Source organism: Aythya ferina, assembly GCF_964211825.1.
Source record: "Aythya ferina genome assembly, chromosome: 2".
NCBI classification, from domain to species: Eukaryota; Metazoa; Chordata; class Aves; order Anseriformes; family Anatidae; genus Aythya; species Aythya ferina.
The window spans coordinates 145,561,697-145,584,540 of NC_140297.1; the positions used below are offsets into that span (position 1 = coordinate 145,561,697).

A 22,844-nucleotide genomic window follows, 5' to 3' on the forward strand; every position below is an offset into this window, starting at 1 on the left:
AAAATCCACTGAAACAGACTTTTGCTCTACATCTTGTCATTGACTTGAATAAGTTTTCGATGACATATAAAGTCCATAACTCAGGACTAAAATAGAGCCAATCTATTTTTGAAGGTGATCCTTTTCTTTTCATGCATTCATTGCTTGTGCAATTCTGCCTTTGCCTCCAAAATCATCAGCCCTTACTCATAGATGCTGTAAGGCCATGTCAAGCTCTCAGAACAGCTCAACTCTGGATTGCCTTCCTCCCCAACCCCACTATGTAGTGACACTGTGACATTACCTTTTCCCCAAAAACAATGACATGAATCTGATTTATAACTGGTGGTAAAACTTTATTATTCAAGTTTAGATGTAACAGACATCTTTGCTGCCTGAAGATTGTTTGCATAAGAAATACACCAAGAACATGTTTGTGAGTAGAAATGAACATGCACTATGAAAACCAAAAAACAAAACAAAACAGAAAAAAAAAAAGCAAACACATCCATGTGTTGTAAGGACAAAACAATAAGAGCCAACATTCTAGAGTCAAATCAGGGCTACAAGTTTAATGATGGTTTTTAGCAACATGACGTCATTCTTTATTAAGTACTTTTTTTTTTTTTTTTTTTTTTTCTCATTTTCCTGCTGGTGAATTTTCTATAAGCTAAATTTACAATGGCATTTTGAGATGTTTCCTTTTCTCCTGTTCTCCTTCTACATAGAGCTCAGAGACCAAAATGATAGGATACAGCACAGAAAACTGTGGTTGCTGCGATGCTAATTCTAAGCATTTTACTTTGCTAAGTGTACAAAAAAAAAAAAAAAAAAAAAAAAAAAAAAAAAAAAAAAAGTATTTATTTGGCTGGGAACCATTAAATTATTGTCTTTTATCCTCTTAAAAAGAGGTAAATCAGGATTATATGTGATTATCGTATAGGTAGCATCTCACCAACTGCTAGCTTTCCAGAGCTGGTTGAATGAAAGAAAATTGTGAAGAAGAGGGTAAGGAGGAATCCTATTCTGGGGTGAGGAAATTATGCAAATCATTCTACTCGGCCTATCTTAAGTTAATAAAAAAACTTTAGAAGGGATTTTTCACTTATCTATCACATTTGGGATACGTTGACAAATTACTCGCTATCCTTTGCCAAGCATAACTGTCTCCACAGAAGCAGAAGCAGCCTTCTGGCTGAACAGAAGTGAACTTCTAATCTCTTTGGCTTTTCCTGACCAGTATTAGGAATTAGCATGTTAACTTAGCCAAGAAAAATCAATACAGGAGCGAGAATGGGAATATATTCATAAACCCTGGGCAAAGAGCAGATAGTAGACAACATCCTCAGCACATAAAGCAAGTAGTTTTGACTACAGAGCAACAATGTCCTATCCAAAGATAGACTTGAAAGTCTGTCCCTGAACTGAGCACTTATCCACAGTGCCAAATCAGGTCTCCCCATTGCACATCCACTACGTTTCAGCACTATATACAATTAGCACTGGTCACTTTTGTCCTGCTCTCCCTCTAGGTGAAAAACAAAAAACAAAAAACAACAGTCTCTTACCTCAGTGTGCCTCAATTGCTTGAGATCTCTCTTGTGTTCTCTGTTTTAAAACTGACAGCAAGTGCACCAGTACATCTTTTAGCCAAAGCAAAGATGCAGTATATCCAGCACCATCCTCACCTACTCCTGGCCTTTCTGGATGGTCCATGAAAACTTCAGGGAGGAGTTTCATCAGCACAGAGGCAATTAGGTGCAAAACTTCTGTTGGAAAGCACTGAATTTAGCACCTGAACTACTAAAACTGTGCTCAGGAAAACCTTCCTCTCCTACTGCATTAACCTAGGGGGCAGGAGCCATGAAGTGATAGCTGGAGGACAGTTTGATTTGCAGAAGATGCTGCATGAGGGTTCCCACTACACAGTGTTTATTCTTTAGAAAATGGAAACTTTGCCCTGCTCTGCAAGTTTAGATACCACATGCTCTGTTTTTGAACCCTCTGCTTAGTCTGGGATCGAATCTGAGATGCGTTTTCAGATCTTCAACAACCATTCACCGGTGAGAGAAGTGAAACACCTTGAAGACACCGGGATGTTGAGTACAAATAATGATTCTGTGAAGTTTAACTTTTAGTGCTGTAAGCTGATCAAAATGCAGTGGGTGCAGTAATTAATTGTGTGTGCTAACACTGGTTTCCACCTGAGAGTTATTACATGAGATTTTTCTTTTTCAGTGCCAGGATTTATTTTCCTTTTCCTTAATATCCATTGTGAAGGAGTCTGGAAAAGGGATGGAACCACCTCTATTTTGTGAAGAAACAAAACTGTGCTCCCCACATCCCAATCAAAGAGAACAGGCTATGGCAAAATCCCATTTCTTATAAAGCACAAATCTTAGAACATCTCAATATGTCATGGCAAGAACAATGAACTTTCCTCAAATTTTATTTGCACCATCTAGGTGTACTATTAATATCCCAAACTCTGTCTTGTTCTTTGCACTCATAAGATTTCATTTCTTCTCATCCCCAAACCCTGGTGGGTGCATTTCTCCTTGTTGGCCTCTTACTTCTGAGTAGCAAGAGGTATTATGTAGTACAGGGTGGTGCTCAAGTTTTATAATGCGCATGTCCCCCATAAAATATTTTGCCATGAAGATGCAGCTTCCATCCATGAAGAAGCCACAGGCAGGTCTTGGAAGAAGTAAGTCAAAACTGTAACTACTGATAACCGGCAGGCAGCTAACTCTGAAGCCAATAAAATTACTGCTAAGTGAGCCTAACGTTTCTTGGAAAAGCTGAGAAGGACACACACTGGACCCTGACGTAACAAAACGAGGGCAATCTATTTCAGTCCCCACAGAAATAAACAGAAACAAAAAATACCCAACAAAAATAAATCAACAAAAACCAAGTCAGAACTTATTACTGGAGAACAATAGTAAAAACATAACCAGACGTTGTCCGGCACTGGTATCAAGCAGGAGATTCATCTAAAAATAGAAGAAAAAGAATGTGGCCCAATATCCTTTGCTAACCTAGAACACTATTAAAGGGTTATAGAACTCAACCATGAACAGATTGAGTGGGATTTTCCATATGCTGCTCACCAGTATAGAAGCAATGTGTGGAGCAGGAAGGAATGCAAGCCTAATGCTGAACAATAGCCTGTCTGTGCCTAACAAATCTGAGAAACTGTGCAAGAACATTTCATCTGTGTGAAAATGTAACACCTAAAATACTGCCAAGGTCAGCAAGACCTTTGGAGATCAGCTGTGTAAGTGCTTCTCATGCATGGTGATGGTCATTGCCGGCTGCTTTAGGCACATCATTTTTCTAAAGACTATCAAAGTGCTGAATGTTTAGGCCAGTTCCTCCCCGTTTTTCCTTTTGCCAACCCCTATAAGACATTTCCTATCACCTCTCCTTTTATCTTCCACCTCCCTGTCTATTTGGTTAACTATCTTATAAGTGCACCAAATTCTAGAAGGGAGAGTGGTGAGATTCAGGTAAGTTAAATACAAGAACTTTTTTTTCTTTTTATGATGCTTTAGTTTCAATTACATGAAAATCTGAGAAAGGCGGCATGTAAGTGAGATCAGAATAGGACCCTTTACATATAATCTCAAGTGAGGACTTAGTCCAGAGATATCTTTATAGAACATTTTAAAAAATAAAATGCATGAATGGAGAAATAAAAGACAACATAATATCAGAAAGACATTTTAAACTTCATTCGCTGCAACATTCATGAACCAGTTGAGCTACACCTGCCATCCAACCATAAGGAACTAAGACCCTGCACTGCGAAAAAGAAACAAACCCAAACAAAACAAAAAAGCAACTGCGTAATATTGTAAAAATGGAGTGCAATGCTACTACAGAATGCAATAAAACATCAGTGCTGCATCATCAAACAGCACTTATCAAAATAATTTCTGAAATGTTTCTTCTGAAACACAGACAAAGCAATAAAAAGAGGATATATGTTTATCATTTTAAGCATAACAATGTGAGTTAAGAGCTTAAGAATACAAAAGTACTTGGAATGAATAGTGCTACCCTTTTTTTCCTAAGTAGGCATAAAAATATTTTCATTTCCTTCTTGTTTTTCCATACCATTAATATCAACAAATTTCATTCATTTCATGTTATCGTTTACAACTTTAATGCACACACACAGAAAAAAAGATACCTACTGCAATAGAAATAGTTGCTTCATTACCTTGTTTGCTACATTTGCAAATGTAAACAGCGAGGCAGAGCCAGAACTGACTCTAATGCATGATGGAATATCTTTGTTGCATACGTACACTGTAGAAAATAATTATTCAATATGTCAGGCACCATTATTTGAAATGTAATACATTAATATTTACTAGAAAAATAAGGTTTTTTTCTATTTGTTCTCCCAACTTCTTTAATGAAATAAGTTAATCTGACAGTGCATCCAGTAGCTTGTAATATCTTCTACATCCCTGTGGCAAAATAATAAACTACTGGTTGGGACACTATAATGAAAATGATTAAAGTCAGTTCTTGTACACCCTTGTAGCAAGCATGGAGGCTCGTCTAACAGCACCTTTAACCAATTATTTAATATTTAGTTATTTAGCCCTATTTCCCTGAGCAGTTATGCTGAGGAGCTTTCCCTTCATGGATAGTTTTTACAAAGCTTTAAGTATTAAAAAGTACTATGAAGACATTTAATGCTACTTAGCAAAAGCTGGTATAAGTCTACTGAAGGGATTGACTGGTATGTATAGCAATGTTAAGCCTGTGGAGAAGTAACCTTAGACTTTAAGGTTTAGAAACGAAATATATTAAAATATATTAAAATAAAATACAGCAGGTTACCTTGTTCTACGCAAATTAAACCTTGAGTGTGGCTTCTGTATTAGAGACTTCACTTGCAAAAAATGGTTTTTCTAGACTAAAGTGTGCTAGAAAGAATGTAGTGATAAAATGGTAGCTAAAAATCAGCTGAGTCTGAGGAACATCTAGATGAAATTGCTGTCAAAGCTTTGAGGAAAAGGTGATCCTAAGGCATGTTGTAGGGCAGAAATTAGCCCAAATTAAAGAAAAGAAAATGATCTTTTAACATCTGTATATTTAACAAGTCTAGTTCTTATATACAATGTGCATATGTTCACTATACCCCTGCAGCAGTATATACATATACACATCTTTGCACTCTTGCCAGTTATGTCTCTTACACAATAGCAAAGGTATTAAATGTCCGGTAAAATTTTCTCAAAGTTAATCGCCATAATTCACTGCATTCTGGCTAGCTTTGGTTGGCCATGTCCCATACCACTATCTTCTCCCCCTTCTGGCCACCATCCAACTGTTCTTTTTTTCTTGGTAACCCACTCATTTAAAAGAAAAAATTAGGAGGAAAAAAAAAAAAAAAAAGAAAAAGGAAGAAAAAGAAAAGAACAAGGGATTTAATATTGGATAAGGCATGCTCTCTATATGAAGTGCTTTATAGGTCTTCACAAGACATTACAAGCTATTGAATTCCCATCAAGGAAACCTATTTCTGTTTAATTGTGCTAAGTGCTAAGGTTTACTCTTTAGGTTTTCCATTCTTTTCAGCTTGTGCATTGTTCCTGTGTAGGCCCCTCTGGATGTGAGTTGTGAAGTCATACTTGTCCGTGCAAAGATGCTGGCATATGCTGCACTGGAAAGGTCCACTGTCACCATGGCAACTCATATGCAAAGCATACATCACTTCATCCAGAAAGACAATGCCACAGTGCACACACTTGGTAGAAAGTTCATCTTGAGTACTTCTATCAACTTTCTCTGTTTTAACTACATTCAAGGGACCTTCATTTTTTACATTTGGTGGTGCCTTACTCTTTTCCTTGGAGGCACCGTTTGCAGTTGGCCCAGGTCTGGAATGCTTTATCGCCAAATCTAGAGGAATGTCATTGTCTGATCCGACAGCTGAAAAATGAGGAGGCAGATTAAAGGTGGGATAAGGCACATAGTTTTGGCAAGGATTTGGTAGGCCAGGCACATGACTCAAGTAGTGTGGATTCCCAGGAACAGACAGCTTATATTTACTCCAGAATCTCAGCCAGTCAGCTTCACTCTGAAAGTCATTGTGTACGAATGGAAGTCCAAAGAGCGGGTACTGGTATTTTTCAATAGGGCTTCCAGGTGGTGAATAGTTTGGGTGTTTCGCAGGTCTCATGTATTTTTCTATTGGGCTGCCTCTCTCTGAGCTTCCTTTCCCTTCTGATATTGATGAACTGTTTCCTGGGTCTCCAGTACTTTCCTGAGGACTTTTTATCTGAATGTGCAAAGGTTGCATCCTTTTGTGAATATCCAGAGTTTGGCTGACCAATATTGGCTGCTGAGCAGAATGGCTTTTAGTCAATGAACCTTGGGCCTCATATTTACTGAGGCTGGGAAGCTGTATTTCTCTCTGATGACCTTCAGTTAAATGATCCTCTGACCTCCTCTCTAAGGGGCTTCCATTGACTTGTTCCTCACTGCTACCCCTCTGCTGTTTGTTTAGCTGCTCAGCCTGAAGTGCCTCCGGGTTAAGGCGCTTTCTTGTTCGTCTCCTAATGATCTGCTCACCATTGTTCTGCTTAATGATGTTTAAAGGCCTGGGAGTCTGCATGGAACACACACATAATGAACAAAAGGGAAAAAAAAAAAGACATATTAAACAAATCTGCAAGACCATGCTCATGCACATTTATCTTTTCTTTTGTGAAGAGCTATATTATAAGAGTTTTATGGGAATTACAATTTTCACAAATAAGGAAAGTCAACCAAACTGCTGGTACCTGGCCTGTCATGTTCAAAATAAATTATGAATTGGTTTGTTTTATCACACTAAGTCAACAGTCTTCAACATACTATACCTGTTTACTTAAAAGGGAATGAAATGTCCAAGCTGTTAAAGCACTTCTTATCCCTTACTCCTGAAAAATTCTGGGGTAGACATGCTGAAAGACAGCGCTGAGAGTTGGAGATGAGGTGGGAGATGCATGGCTCTATGCATCGGCGTTTTTCTGTGCACCATGTCAAAAGAGCTGGTACCAGGCAGCGGTTTGCACAGATCACACTACAACAAGAATTGGGTAATACTTACCTTGACACCAAACCCCCTATACCATGGATGGAAAATGACAGTGAATAAGTCTTACTGATCATGGCCACTATCACCTAGCAGAAGGGCTGTAAGTCCACTGTGGTGGTGAGCAGGATGATGCTGGTGGGAAAGGGACTAAGAAAGATGAAGAAAGCCCAGACAAAATGTCTCCCTAAGCTCCAAAAGGATGAAGGGACCTTGGTATCAACTCCTTCTCCTTCATCTCTACTGTATTTGTTCCTAAATGTCTTGTCCAAATGCATACATAATCCTATTTTAGTTGGAGGCCTGAAGAGTGCCCTACACAGTATTCCACTTACACGGTTTATTTGGAAAATTTCTTTTTAACATTGTTTTAAAATATAGGTTAAACTTTGACCTACAGTCAATATCCCAAACAATCTGTATCTCCAATGTAATATGATTTTTATATATTTGTAACTTTAAATTAATATAAAAATATCCAGAGCTGGAAGAGCACTCACTCTACTACTTGTAGTGATCTAGTTTCTCTCTCCTTATGCCATCTTCTTCTCCTCTTTCACCTATTTACTTCCCTAATGTCACCTCATTCTTAGTAGTTAACAATGTATTAGGCAGTGCAGCTACTCGTTAAGATTTTACTTTTTATTAAAAATCTAATTCATAAGTATACACTTTGATTTAGAGTTTTAATATGCAACATTTTCAGAAAAATAGCACCTCAACCAATCTCTTCAAAGGATCAAAGTTGAGGCAAAATGATATTTAGAAAAAATTAGAATATTTTCTGTGTAAATTCTATGCAAATAATGTTTACAGTTTGCAGACTCAATGGCCAATTAATATACATTAAAATATACTCTATTGCAAACTCAGTGTAACTTCCTAACCTTTTCATGACGCTGTCATGCTGACAAGGTGTGTGAGAACTTACAAATCTGTCGATGTTGCTCACATTAAACTTTTATTTATACACTACAGAGCACTTTCATATGGCTTGAGAAAATCCTTTCAATAGTTTGGAAATACTTTTAACCTTACTCTTCATGCTACAGGTGTGAAATCTGATCCTGCTAGTAGTTAAAAGAAACATCTCAAATCTATAAGTAACATTTAAAAAAAAATCAGCAAATAGTTCAATAGATTATTTTGACTAGACTTCCTAGATACAATGGGAAATTGGTGTGACCTCTCCACTAGGACATCACTTATATCTAATCCTAGAATAATATGCTGTAACTCCTCACAGAAGTAGTTTGAGGATTTAGCCAAGGAATCACTAAGGAACAAAATGCAGTCTTCCATGACGAAGTTAGAGCTATTAAAAATGAGGAATAGCACCAAAATATAAGCGGTCCAATTCATGATTCTAGAGAGACCTTTCTGTGTCAGCAGATGTGAACATTTTATATGTTTTCAGTGAACTGGAAGCAGCTTTCTTCACTTAAACTGCTTTAAAACTGCTTTAATAATTGACCATTTGAATATTATTACACATTTCTTAACACATTTGTCTGCATTAAGGGAGATAAAAGTGAGAAATTTGACAAGTTTCATGTAAATGACCCATAGGTAGATTGAAAAACTTTGAAAACATAAAGTTATTCAAGAGTATCATAGAAGTGGAAACCTGACTCCTAGCAGCAATCATTACAATCTTTGCATTTGTCATTTCCAACTTCTTAGTGATATATGACAGACAATAGTTTTCTTACTAAATACCAGTGAAATAAGGGATTGTAAAGATAACTGTATTATACACATTCTTAATTATTGACTTGCTAATGAGCACAGTAGTTCTAGATAGTGATAATCCAATTAAAAGGTAGCTATGAAATGTGCAAACCTACTATAGGTGAATAATTTTACTCAGCTGAGTAGCGTAATTTAGTTTAATGGGGCAACTTAGAAGGGGAACAGTTCTATTACCTTGGATTTTTATAGTACCAGCCCTTTTCTTAATATCTGCATCATCTTAAACTCCTTAATTCAAAAAATACAACAAATACTCACTGAATTTTTCATGAAGAGGTAGATGGATAAAGAGACGTGTAGATAGAAGAAACTTTCATCTTTCCAGTGTCACTCTAAAGAGTATCCCTTTACATGGGATTGTCTCAAATGGTGTTTCAAAGGAGAGATTTGTTTGATTATTTCAGACTCCAATTTACAGTGGAGTTGCTATTGTACCACAGTAGTGGCAGCTTAATTAAATTCTTTGTGTTTGTTTGGTCAAAGTTCAATTGTAGATATTAATGTCAAATGTCCAGTGAATGAAGCTTATTGCCATGCTCAAACAGTGGAGCTAAAAGATTGAGTCACCTTCTCTTTCTCTATATGCATAAAAAGAACTTTGACATTGTATTGCTAATTATTATTGTGGGAAGCACATTAGTTTGTTCCCTAGGGTTCAGAAGAATTATCTGAGCTATGTTTTTGAATTCAGAACTGATTCTTGTAGCTTCCATTTATTCAGCAAGTCATACTAATAATTATGGTAAATTCCAACACTATAATTTAGAAATATATTTTATAAAAGGGAAAAAATGAGGTTGTCCATAGAAGTTCTACAAATAACTGAACTCAAATGTCAAATTAATGTTGCAAAGCCAAGCTGTTCTCCTTAAAGTCTTTGTGGATGATCATGAGTGATCAATTTACCTTAAATCAGATATTGTATCTAGAACTTTGAGAGTTCTCCAGGAAGATAATACTTTCAGCAAGATCTAGCCAAGATGCTGGCCAGAAATCATGCATTAGTTCATCTTCGCCCCCTCAGATTTCATCTGACTGGCTGGGATGTTCTGGAGCTAAAAAACAGTTATTGACCTCACAACAACAGGACGTAGAAAACAAAGGTAATGTTTACGACTGGTGATGGTCTTTCTGCTTTTGAAAACTGAAATAGTTTTCTTTTTTAAGTGGTCTTGAGTAAACAAGTTTGTTGTATGGCCTGTACACAAGACCAAGGATAAAATTCACAGAAACTGCTAATTGATTTAGAAGCGTATGCCTCAAGTTTATAGAGGCCTGGGCACTTGGAGTGTCAATGCATTTGAAATAGTTTACCCTTTTTTTGTTTTGTTTTTAAATAGAATTTCTAAAAAATGTTTTAAGAAAATGTACTCTCCCAAAACATAGGATTTCTGATTTTGGCTCAAAGCCTAGATTGTTATATTGCCTCATCAAACTCCAAATGTCTGCCTCAGTTTCCTTTACTGAAAAACAGTATTATTTTCTAACTTCATGGGAATGTTGTAAAAATTTAATTATGAGTCAAAAACTGGTCACCTGACTCTCCCATGTATTTCTATTAAAGATAGTGGGGATAACATTTAACTATTGGGTCTTAACTTAAAAGACTCTGAGCATTTTGGCACTGATCCAAGGGAACACTTAAGCATGGCTTTCCTGGACCAAAGCATTCAACATCTCTCAAGATCAAGCCGTGTCGATAAGATAAAAAGCAATGTAGACAATCCATGATTATTACTTATTCCATGTCTGATCTGGAGGGATGCTAAATAATTCTCTTAGAAAATGATGAGTGCCATCACCTGAGTAGCTTCCTTACTATTTCAGAATCTGCAGCAGACTATAGGAATTTTAGAAAAAAAGAGAACCAAAATACCCAAAGCCCATATCTCTAGGAAATTTGATGTGAGGAATAAAGGGGGAAAAGGAATGAAAGCAAACAAGAACCACAGCAAGGGATATTTTTGATATAGATGTGATCTCTGACTTGAAGAATTTTATTTTGTTTTTTGATTACGAACATGAGGGCTCTTGAATGTGGAGAGCTTTCATCACAACATTTTGTATGCCTTTAAATGGAATTCCCAGAAAAGAAATAATTTTCCCCTTATTTTGTATCAAAATAATTAAATGCATCACTGGTGATCTCAAACACGTCTACCCACAGCATCCCAGCCTGCTTCATAATGAATCACATCTGATCCCAAAGTGACCATACTGCAAAACCCTGTTAGGAAATTAACTGCAGGCCAGGGAGTGGTACTAATCACACAACCAGACAAGACCACAGCTGCCCAGCTTAGCTGTATAACCCCTTTTTTTCTGAAAAAACTAGTAAGTTCTTCCTACCGAGTGAAGCTTCTGGTAGAGGCCACACGCATTGCATACATATCCACCATTTGCATTCTTTCGCCAGAGAGAGGTCTTTGTGGTCAGGCAATTGGCACAAAAAACACCCGAGCCTCTACGTCTCTGAAATAGGGAAGAAAAAAAAAAAAAAACACAGAAAAAAAAACAGGTCAGAGGTGAGTCACATGATCTGCGGAGTTAGGACAAATCAACACAGGAGTTTTGTCTCTAGACTGGCAACAATGACAGTATAAAACCACACTGCCCATAATGAGGTCAGGTTCAATTGTGCTTAATAGGCACCACTGATTTTCATTATAATTAACCCTAGAGTGATGGATGAGGTGTGTGAAACACCAAAGCCTTTTCAGAATAACAGCTTTAACTTTTTGAACTTCAGGTTTTGTGCATTTAATGATGGTTTCTAAACAGCAAATTCTGAAAACCACTCTGGAAGCTGACAGAGAACATTCTGTAAACTTCTCCTATTTTGTTCACTGCATTTCACAACAGATTATTTCTTTTTAGTTTGCTTGATTTTAAAGTGTGATCGGTAACAGGAATCCTGAAAACCACCATGTTAATTAATTGCAGTTTGTATCTGTGTCATACCAATTCCTTTAACAGAGATTATACTTCATAAATTGAATACACAATATTCAGTTCAAGTTGTTTCCACTTACTTTGGAAATCAGTATAAAATAGCATAGATTTCCTTCATCCCCCTAAGAACAAGGAGTAACCTCTGCCAAACAAATAAAAGTAGTTTTCTTAATGCGACCTCTTTCAAACTTCACCTGAAACCCCAGAAAACACAGTCTCATCAATGTATAGATATATTCCTTTTATTTTATTCAGGCAATGAAAGGCACAGTACAACTTTCCTAAATACAAATTGATTTTTAACCAGACTGAGCTGTGCATTCATCAGCTTTCATAATGATCCAAGAATATTTAAAAGTAGACACGTTTATGAGTATTGCTCGTTAAATTCTTTCTACAGAGTAATGATTTCATTAAACTTCTCATTTAAACAAAAGTCAGGCTGTGTTTGTGGGCACAAATACTAATAAGCAGGAAATGGAATTCTTTTGCTGAAAAGAAAATCTGAATTTCAACTCTGTTCCCTTTTTAGTGAAGAAAAATAAAAATCAGTAAGACAGCTTCAGCATCTAAGATAAGAATGGTCGAGTATGGGAAAAAAAATGCTTGGGTGAAGAGTAATTTTATTATAAATTAAAAATTACTAACACGATAAGTCAAAATTTCAGGGTTTCATAAAATTTAAGTAATTTATTTAACTTTAGTCCATACTGTAGAAGACTGGTGTTCATGCCAAAAAAATACAATGGTTATAATTGTACTCTGATACATTTCAAATGGAAAGCTTTCTGCAGACATAATTTTGGCTTCAAGACTGGAACACTTTCTTGGCATTGAAAGGGCATTTGATTCATCGGGTGTTTCACAATGTATCACTAAAAAGACCTGGTGAGCAGCCAGTTCCCTATAGGGTAATTTTTCCATCCAGATGCAAGTGCTATCAGAGGCCCTCGTCAGCTAAACTAATTATGATCTTGCATTTGCTGATGCCTGCTCACTCTAACGTTCGACATCCTCCATTAATCATCAATACAAGGAAAATGAATGAAACGTAAAGAAATGAGGGCTGGTAAGCTGCACAGCCATAAAAATCTGAAATGAGTGCAATAATTTAACAAGATTGGGGAAATGTTTTTAGTGAGCACAAAGTCAGGCTAACAATTGCCCTTTCAAACCAAGAACACAATTTCATTAGTACAGCAGGTTGTGCTACTTTAAGGTGATACAATAAAATCTAGATTGTCATCAAGATAATCTCTCTCTCACCCTGTTACATCATTCCTTACTATGTCTCTTAAATCAGAAACAGTAACGCACTACGTTTTTCTCAATTTGGGTAGGGGGAGAAATAAATAGTAGTTGATGTCCTTCAGCCAACAAAATCTAACATTGTGTATTCAAGACACAGCTCACTCTGGCAAGGCACACTTACCTCCAAGTGAGCTAGAGCTCCCAAATCTTTTTGTGGTTGCATATCCTTGCAAAACTTCACCTGGCTGCTGAAATATTTTCCTAAAGAGTACAATGAAAGCTTCACTAAGCTAACCCCAATTTGGTCCACTTGAAGGGTGAGAAGTTTCCAAGCGGAAATGACTGTATATGGCCAGGATTCAGACACAACTGCATAACTGTTCCTTCCCGTTCCTACTTTTTGTCTGTCAGTCTATGGTTTCGTGGTGTGGTATATTAAACAAGTGGAGTCTTAATCTGAGTAAGTCTTCCCAGACTTTCATTTCTGTTTGTGTTACTTGAGTTTGAGAAATATCCCCTACAAAGTCATAGAAGACTTTCACAATATAGAGAGTACCTTAGAGTTTATAATCTGTATTCACATACACCTGAATGGTGACAGAAGGTGTTACAAGACTGAAATCCTGACCCATGTGGAACTAGTGTATGTTTAAAACATTGAGAAAAGGAACTCCTATTATATTTTCACTTTCACTTAGAGAAAGATCTGATTCAGATTGGGTATCGATTGCAATGAAATAATATAATGTTGACAACAAGATACAAAATATCAAGTTGCAGCTATTTGCACCAAAAACATGCACCTGTGTTTATCTAGTACATACGAACTATTTCTAGAAGTCCAAAGAAGTTCAGCTAGACATCCTTCTCTAAATTTAATGTAAATTTATCTTTCTTTACCTTGTTGGTCTCTTATTTCTGTGTCATTTAAAGACCTTACAGAAAAATGCACAATAATTTTTCCCCTGCCTAAGTGTTCCAACAAAGAGTAACATACACTAATGAAGTAAGAATTAAATCACCTCTAGAAAATCTTAAATCCTGTTGCTTTGCTGTTTTTGTTGTTGTTTAACACAGCTTTCTGTAGTGGGGACGCAGAGCTTTAAAATGGGCTTCCTGGGATGAAACAGGACTGCGGTAGAATCAGACAACGTATTATGACTCCTCAGATCCCACTAACTACAGAATTGACCTGCTTGTACACCTGAGACATTTTGATCATGGCTTCAAGAAAAAATGGAAGCTGTTTTTAAAGGCCTGCAATGCTTGTAAGTCATCTTCTCCCAAATCAATATGGGTACTTTTTAAAAACAAAACAAAACAAAAAACAAACAAAAACAAACAAACAAAACAAACAAACAAACAAACAAAAAAAAAAAAAACAGGCCTTTACTTTCCATCTTTCCATATCAAGACTTTTATAAAGCTTATTAGCCAACAGAAATGATAAATAGTTGCTTTTTGTCCTTGATGGTAATTAGTGATGATAATTCTACTTCATGAGTCTGTTTGGCTTTGCATATCCAGCTTTTGTATCAGTCAGTAACAATACTGCTGTATTTTTCCAGTAGTCTTAAAAAGGAACTGACCTTTGAGCTCCAATTCAGTAAAATCTGCCCCGCGGTGATGGCCCACAGCCTCAAAAACGCCAGCCATGTGCTCAAGTGTTCTGCTAAGAACAAACCTCAGCCAGCATTTGAAAGAAATATGGAAGCTCTTCCTCTCTTTCAAACATGAACACACACTTATCATGGTTAAACGATCTCTTAATATCAGCCCAGAAAAGGTAAATTGACAGAAGTAATCACGGTTGGCCACAGTCTCAAATTAATGCCACTGGCACTAACTGGAGGTATTCATGAAATTTTCCTGTACATCCTTGTAAGAATAAACCAGAAGGGTCTAAATAACTAAAATATGTATTTACTAAGTCAAACTTTAATCATCTGGAGCTTTATAACCGCTTCGTTACAATCACGAATCCTGAAGGGGCCAGTGCAGCAAAGAGCCTGCCTGTCTCTATTTCCATTCCAGTTCCTGGGTCTGGGCATTTAATATCACGATTGTCTCAAATCACATTGGGCTGAAACTTGGCACATGTTTTTTTCTCAGCCCAGATGTAACCTTATTTTCATTGTTGTTGTTTTTGTACTGAAAACTTTATTTAAATCACTTCAGCTGTTTATAATTTGTAGATTGGCCCAAACTGGGGTGGGGGTAGGTGGGTGAACAGGGTAATTTCAAGTTTCTCAGATAACTGTCTAACAAACCTACAGCCACAGTGGTGTTGCTCTCAGGGGGGAAGGGGAAGTATGCACACATTTTAGTATTTTATTAGTAGCAAAGCAACAAATGGATTATTTTTTTATGTAACTTAGGTATGAAAGTTTGTAATTGTTCACTGAACATATACTGCAGATCTCTCTACTGTTTTCCCTAAGTAAGAACCATACTGAAAGCATGTAATTGCATAACAACCCTTGATATGCAGAGTATTTACTCACATTTTTTATGGTTTCATATCTTGACCATTTCAAATTGAACAAGTCTGAAACCTGGTATACATATCATCAAGTCTGAATGGTCAACGTTTTTAACTCCTTAAACAATTTTCACTAGTTACAAGACTTCATTTAAGTAAGGGAGTTATTATTAGTAATTTTTGCTAGCCAATAAAACAGCAGAGAATACGGTAAGAAGTTATTTATTCAGGCACATTGACAGGATCATGCCCTTGTTTTTCACACAAAACTGTTTTAGATTTTAAAAAAGATGTCATGCAGTTTATACAATTTCAAATTTTGTAGCCATGCGGAAGAGTCATTACACTTTACAGTTACACAAGAATACTTTAAAATGTACTGAACTTTCAGATAGTATTTCAATGGAACTTCATTTAGCAAAATACATATTTTAAAAGCCAAAAATGCTGCTCAAGAACTGTGGCTTTTTAGCTAGCTAGACTAAGCAAGGGTGCCTGACACTCTTCTAGTGCCAAATACATCCTGTTTTCAAAATTTCTGCCAGAAGATGCTTTTAGAAACTCAAATAGGCTCCTCAGGCGTCAGCCAAGCATTTTTCTTACATCACCCTCTTGGTTTTGGACATAACAAAACTCGTCTTTTTGCAGATTACTTTCACTTCCCCACAACAAATGACAATACGATGAAGCCTGACTGGATTTTTTGACCATCTCTGGCTTTCCTACCATGACAAAAATGGAGAACATCGTATTTGCCGGTCCACAATATAAGATGCAGAGAAATCATAAATGCAAGGATAAGCATATGCCTGACCCACTTCCAGAGACAAAGCTGGAGACTACAACCATATAGGCCTCGCTGAAAGAGGGCTAACCACTGGCTCTGGATGCTCTCTGGCAGCACGGGAGGTCCAGAGGGGAAGTGCCAGGAAGCCTGCACAGCCTTGGCTCAGTGTGAGCCAGGTGACTCTCCGTGGTCAGCACCAACTGTAAGCAGATGGCCTCAGACCCATAGTCGCCCGTCTGCTGCCATGTGGTTCAGAAAAAAAGACGTTTATGGCTTCAGCTGTATATGCTGCGTTTGCACTGCTGTGATTATTTTGGAGTTTCTTGCTTTACACCTGCAGGTCTTTCCAGGTATTGTGTCCACTACTCACCCTTATATGAGGCAGCCTTTAGTTTTCTGTGTTTTGGAAAGGCTGAGATTAACTGAAGTTTAAGACCTGGGCAGCAATGCACCATCTGGATATTGGAATAAGTGCTACTTTTTCAGTTTAGGATAGGAAAATAATCTTTTATCCCTCTTTTCTTTTGGCTGCAGGGGCACTCAGACCTTCCTAAACGTGTTTAATCAAAACCGCTTTCTCTCTCAACTATGAAAATAGCCACAACTATGTCCCTGTAAAGTTTCACATTTTAAAATTTTAGTTGCTTTTGCTGTAACTATGTCTAAATTAAAAAGAAAGTCATTGGGCTTTCTTCCCTTCATAACTTGGAAAGCTTTCAGGAATAGACCAGGCACAGCAAATTTTCAACCCCAAAGTGTAAGTTGTCAGAAAAAGAGAAACACATAAGGCAGAGTGTTAAAGTAGATCTTGTTTTCAACCTCAGCTATGAGTTAACAGATGCCTCTTGAAGTCAATTTAATGTGCCAAATCCAAAGTCTTCATCTAAGAAATTTTCAAGAACAATTACATTAGAGAGCTGTATTTGAAAGACACATAAGAAAGAAGTTAGGAAAGGCAAAGTAGAAATAAAGTAGAAATGTCAAGAGTAAAGTTAAAATTATATACCTAATTCATACAAAATGTTTAGTAGAATTTTAATGCTTTATTTTAACAGCATATTTTATGATATGTGCTGCATCACAAACTTAATGACAGGAATCAGGGGTTCTTTAGAGAGTCAAAAAAAACAAAACAACAACAAAACAGACTTACTGCTAACATCACTGTTAACAGTATTAAACATCACTGTTTCACTACCAGTACAGTCTTTCAGAATTCTAACCCTGATTTCCTTAGAGAGTATAAATATTTTCATGTGCACGTAAATTGCAATTATTTTTTTTTTTAACAGCAGCAAAAATGCAAATGAGTAATTTTGTCCCAGCATCTGTAGCATTCACCTGTATTTTATAATGCTGCCTTAGAGACAGTGACACTTCACTACTTAAAAAAAAACAAAACAAGAAAACTAAAAACCCCACCCATCCCCAAATAAGCACAAACAAACAAACAAAAAAACAACAAAAAGACAATACAGGCAAGTGAACTCCAATCTCTTTGTCTTACTAAGAAAGAAGAATTTTGCATGATTGCTACCAAAGTAAAACATTGGCTGATTAAAATAAACAAATAAATTAAAGACTCTAGATATGCAAAGAAACCATGAAATCAGCTGCTGCTGAATCTCTTTACCTTTATTTCCTCACCCCAGCTACAGAACACCCAACCTTTGTCAGTGCAAAAGGACCTGGACCAGACACCTTTAGCCAGAGCCTAAACTCCACAAGCAGGAATTCACCATCGTTTTAACCAGCTGTTAAGAGCCATATGCAACTATATATGATCACAATACACTTTCCAAGAAAACGTTCTTGAGTTATTAATTTTCATTCATTTGAGCATTTATCTGTGAAAATTATGCACTTCGCAGTGCATCTCCTTGTTAATTCATATAGGGATGGAGGGTAATTTCTGTTTCTCCCTCAAGATCTGTGGTGGCAAAAATATGAAGCAATATAACTTTTTGTACAGGTTCGACTTCCTTGTCACAGTTAGTGGCAGTTCATTTTTAAATGCAATGTGTGAAAAATATGTGTGATCTGCTGTTGGGCCAAATTATTATATACAGACTAAATAACCAGACAAATACATATTTAAGGCATGAAGCATTTGTAACGAACAGTGAGAGACATTTTCTGGTGAAATTGCATGTTAATCTGGTTCACAATGAGTTAAATATTGAATTTTGCTGGAAAGCGGCTTCCTTCAACTACCTTTTACTAACATATTTTTGAGGCCTGATCCTCAAATTCACATAAACTGATCATCTTTAGATCTCTGTCAGGGCTTTAAACAACAGTGACTGCAGTGTGACATGATCTCTCTTCTGCTGCATTTTGCTACTGACTTCCAGCAGTATGACACAGATCTCCATGGAGCCAAAATGAAAAATAATTTTAAAAGTTTTATTCACACAAGTGACAAAAAAAAAAGGGGGGGGGGGGGGGGGGAAGAAAAAAAAAAAAAACAAATCTCTAATCTTGCATTTCACTAACAATAATGAATAATGATGTCGTTTTGCAATAACCAAACCCTATTCAAGAGGAATAGAAATTCTCTCTCCAATAACTCACCGAGTCAATTACACAGGAAAGTACTGTAATGGGCTGTCCCCCGTCAAACAGCTCACGTACACGACTTCCTTCTCAATTACCAACTTGTCTGCATTGCCATCTGTAAAAACGAACACATACCTTGTGCTGCCAGTTTCTGCTCTTGCACTTCCATTAGTGGAACTGGCTGCAGCTGCTCAAGAAGAAAGCCCTGATTGTCTTTGTTTTCCCAAAACGCAGCACTATTTTTCTAGATTCCTTGTGCCTATCGACTCAAGTAATGTGCTATCTCTGCTGAGGTGTGTTCACAAATATTTAAACTACAGCCTGCCTAATTTGTGTCCTGTTTTTTCTTTACAGTTTACCGCCTGGCACAATAAAAAGCTGCCAGCAGCATCTCTCAGCATCTTTACAAAAAATACGATGTTAGTACCACAACAAGTTTAATCAGCTTTTTTTAAGAACTGCTGCAAAAAATTGCTAAGTTTCTGTCTAAGCTTCTTCCCAACTTTTTAAAGCAACTTGACCACTCAGGCAATTTTAGAGCAGTACTTACATGAAGTACTTACATGAAGTAGCCAAAAATAAGATTTATATGAAAAGTCCAACTTAGGAATAATAGCTTTTCTTACTAAAAAAAGGGGTAGGTAGATGTATTAGTGTATAAGCTGGACAGAGGGAGCCCGGTTTGGGAACTGTGATCCTTGCCCCTAAATAATATAAACTTTCCTCCACTGGCACTCTGCAGAAACAGATTCATGCAGCAGTTGCGATTCTGAGTGGCTGCCTGAAAAATCAGCGCCTGTTCCCACAGATTGCTGCTCCTTCCTGCACACTGCCTTCTTCCAAACGAACTAAGCTGTTGCTAGCGAGCGAACCTAAGAAAAAGTCATTATGAGCCCCTTGTATTTTTCTAATTTACAAACATTATAACACAGACAAAATTAGACTGCTGCTCTTCTGTTCAGTCACTGCATAGAAGTAGTATTCTCAGAACAGCCCTAAGCATGCTGAAAGAGACATCGAGAAAACTGGAAACGCTTCTGACTTTCATTTCTTGGCACAAAGCAAAAATATCCAAGCCCTGCTGTCTCCAATAGGGAAACTAAATCAATAGTTAGACTTTGTTATAAACAGGCTCACTTTCTGAGATAAAGAGCCAGTTATGAAGGTGCCTAAACATGGAATTAGGTGCTTAAGTTTAGGCATCAATACTGGAGGATTTATGTTTAAGAAGGCACCACCCCGAGTATCCCTCCTTTCATGAAGTAATCTCACTCATCAAATGAATAGATAAAAACGGAGCAAAGATACATCCATATTTCCTTAAACACCCCCCAACTTTGACATGGTAGAAGAACCAGACAGCATTTGCAGATCTCAGCTAAGAGCCAATATGTAACTCTACATATGATAGTAATTGAGGGTCCCAATCCCGCAAGTACTCTGCTGTACGAATGAGCACAAAGCTGCTGGAGTTCTCAGCTTCTGGCATCTGTTCCCACTTCCATAGAAATCAGATGGGCAAAATTAAGTTTTGAGGGGGAAAAAAAATCACAGACATTTAAAAAACATTCCCTGACCTTATTAAAGTCCACGTGATCTCTATTTATATAGAAAATGGCTCAGAAAGCCAGCAGCTGAGAGGAGGAACTCTCATTTGTAGATTTTGGCTGAGGGCTGCCAAAATCAGCAGGGGAAAGGCTCCTCGGGGGTAAAAATTTCAAAAGCCATTAAGTGTCATAGAAGCCTCAGTCCCACTGACTTTTGATCACCTACATCCTCCCAAATTTGCACCCCAAATCTGGAAATTACCCTGGAAGAATAATTTCTATTTCTAAGTTACAAAATGAGGATCTAAAGTTTTAATGGAAGTCTTCAGGACTCAGGGAGGAAATGTCAATTAGGTGTCTACTTCTTGGTGAGAACCAGTGAGGTTCATTCACCTGGTACTTGTACTTTAAAAAATTCCCCTTGGGACCATTAATTTTAATTAAAGAAGAAGCATAACAAGAAAATGTTTCTTATGGACAGATATACCTTACACACTTCTTCAGGAACTGAAGTAACTATAATTTGAGTCTCACACAGTCCCCCAGAGAAAGCTGTTACTAGGGAGGGATCCAAAGCTGATCCAAATGTCCACCTATTATTTTCAATACATTTATGACTGCACTCTTACTGCCGATCTTGTTACGTGCTGTTGCTAGAATGTCTTCCATTCAGAAAAATCAACATTTGCCAACCCATACCACACAATTACCATAGTTATTTCCTATTGTAAGCTTAGGGAGAAACTGTGGTATCCCAGATACCACCGTGTGGTAAATATTGAAAAGTAGTGGCCTTTTTATAATGGACATTTTCATCTAATCCAATCCATTTCAAACACTTCCAAAGAACAAGACAATATAGCAGAGTCTGTGTCTAAGTGGTTGCTTCAAACATAATAATCTTATTTTGTCCTGCAATCCCACTTTTGGCAAAAATATTTGATGGCTTCCTTTTTGAAGCTTTAGAAAGTAAGAGTGGGCCAGATCAATGTTCAGTGTTACAGCCATATAGGAAGATAATGGGGTAAAAAAAGAAAAAGAAAAAAAAATGTGCTATCCATAGCTTTTGTGTTTGTATTTTTTAAAGTTAACCCACCTAAAACAGCTAGCATCCTCCCATGTTGCATCGGGCAGAGCATCACCAGCAGGTTAAGGAAGGTGATCCTTCCCCTCTGCTCAGCCCGGTGAGACACATCTGGGTCCTGTACCTGGTGCTGTGCTCCCCAGTGCGAGAGAGACAGGGACATACTGGAGAGAGTCCAGTGTAGGGCCATAAATGTGATTGAGAGAGCAACTCTCTTACAAGGAGAGGCTACGAAAGCTGGGACTGTTCAGCATGGACAAGAGAAGGCTCAGTGGGATCTTATCTGTGGGTATAAATACCTGATGGGGAGACTAAAGACTGAGCCAGGCTCTTCTCAGTGGTGCCCAGTGACAGGACATGAAGTAAAGGCACAAACTGAAATACAGAAAATCTCATTTGGACATAACAAAAAAAACTTTTGTGCTCTAAGGGTGGTTGAACATTGGAGCAGGTTAACCAGAAAGGTTATAAAGCCTTTACCCTGGAGATATTAAAAACCCATAGGGATGCATCCCCAAGCACTCTGCTCTATCTTGACCCTGCTCTGAGCAGTGGGGTTGGACGAGGTGATCCAGAGCTGCCTTTCATACTCACTGATTCTGTGAAGCTGGTGAGCTATATGAAACTCAACGATTCTGGGTAAATTGATCCTTTCTTCAACCAAATCTTTCTTCAGTGAGAGGCTGTAGATTGTTTGTTACTTATTTGTTGTATTAATTTCTGTCCACTTTAACCTTAATTCATTTTTGAATTTGTCTACTCATTTGTCTTGAAAAATATTTGAATTTCATGGTTATAAATATTAAATTGATTAAAATAGATCAACTCAGTAATAATTTCAAAATGTTTCAGAGAACCTGAGTGAAGTATCTAAAGCAGGTTTTGCAAAAAAAAATATTCTCTGACTGTTGTTTCCTATTGAGATCCTAATGCTTACATGTAAATGAGATTCAATATAGGGTGTTGTATAGTTTTCCTTAAAAATGCCATTAAGATGAGAAGGAGAATAGAACAACTGTTCCACATTTTGGAGACATTTCTCCTTAAATAGTGTTTATGTACTGCAAGCATCCCTTCCATAAACAAACCAGGTCTTTGGAACAAGTGAACACAATCTCTGAAGAATCTTTACCAGCTTCTATTTCTGGTACATGATGCACTGTGAATTTTAGGCCAACATGGGCATATGGTCTCCTAGTTTGATAGGAAACATTTCATGGAATTCAAGACAGAGCCACGGCATAATGACTGAAGACCTTAAAATCTGTGATATAACACAAGGTTTAAAAGAAAGAAGAAAAGAAAAAAAAAAAAAAGAGAGAGAAAAGGGAGAAAAAAAAAAAAAAAGA

The 22,844-nt window shown here is 37.2% G+C and overlaps 1 protein-coding gene across 7 annotated transcripts in view; it reads right to left on the bottom strand.

Moving 5' to 3' along the window:
- Positions 1-314: 314 nt before the first annotated feature.
- The window catches only part of TRPS1 (transcriptional repressor GATA binding 1), a 214,769-nt gene continuing 192,239 nt past the window's right edge, over positions 315-22,844 (bottom strand). For all 7 annotated transcript variants that reach the window (XM_084511475.1, XM_084511469.1, XM_084511474.1 and 4 more), the window contains 2 exons: positions 11,183-11,305; positions 315-6,613 (listed from right to left, as the gene is read on the bottom strand). In XM_084511475.1, coding sequence (XP_084367601.1) covers positions 5,552-6,613; positions 11,183-11,305 — 1,185 coding nt within the window. In that variant the 3' untranslated portion in view covers positions 315-5,551. The remainder of the gene's footprint in view (positions 6,614-11,182; positions 11,306-22,844) is intronic.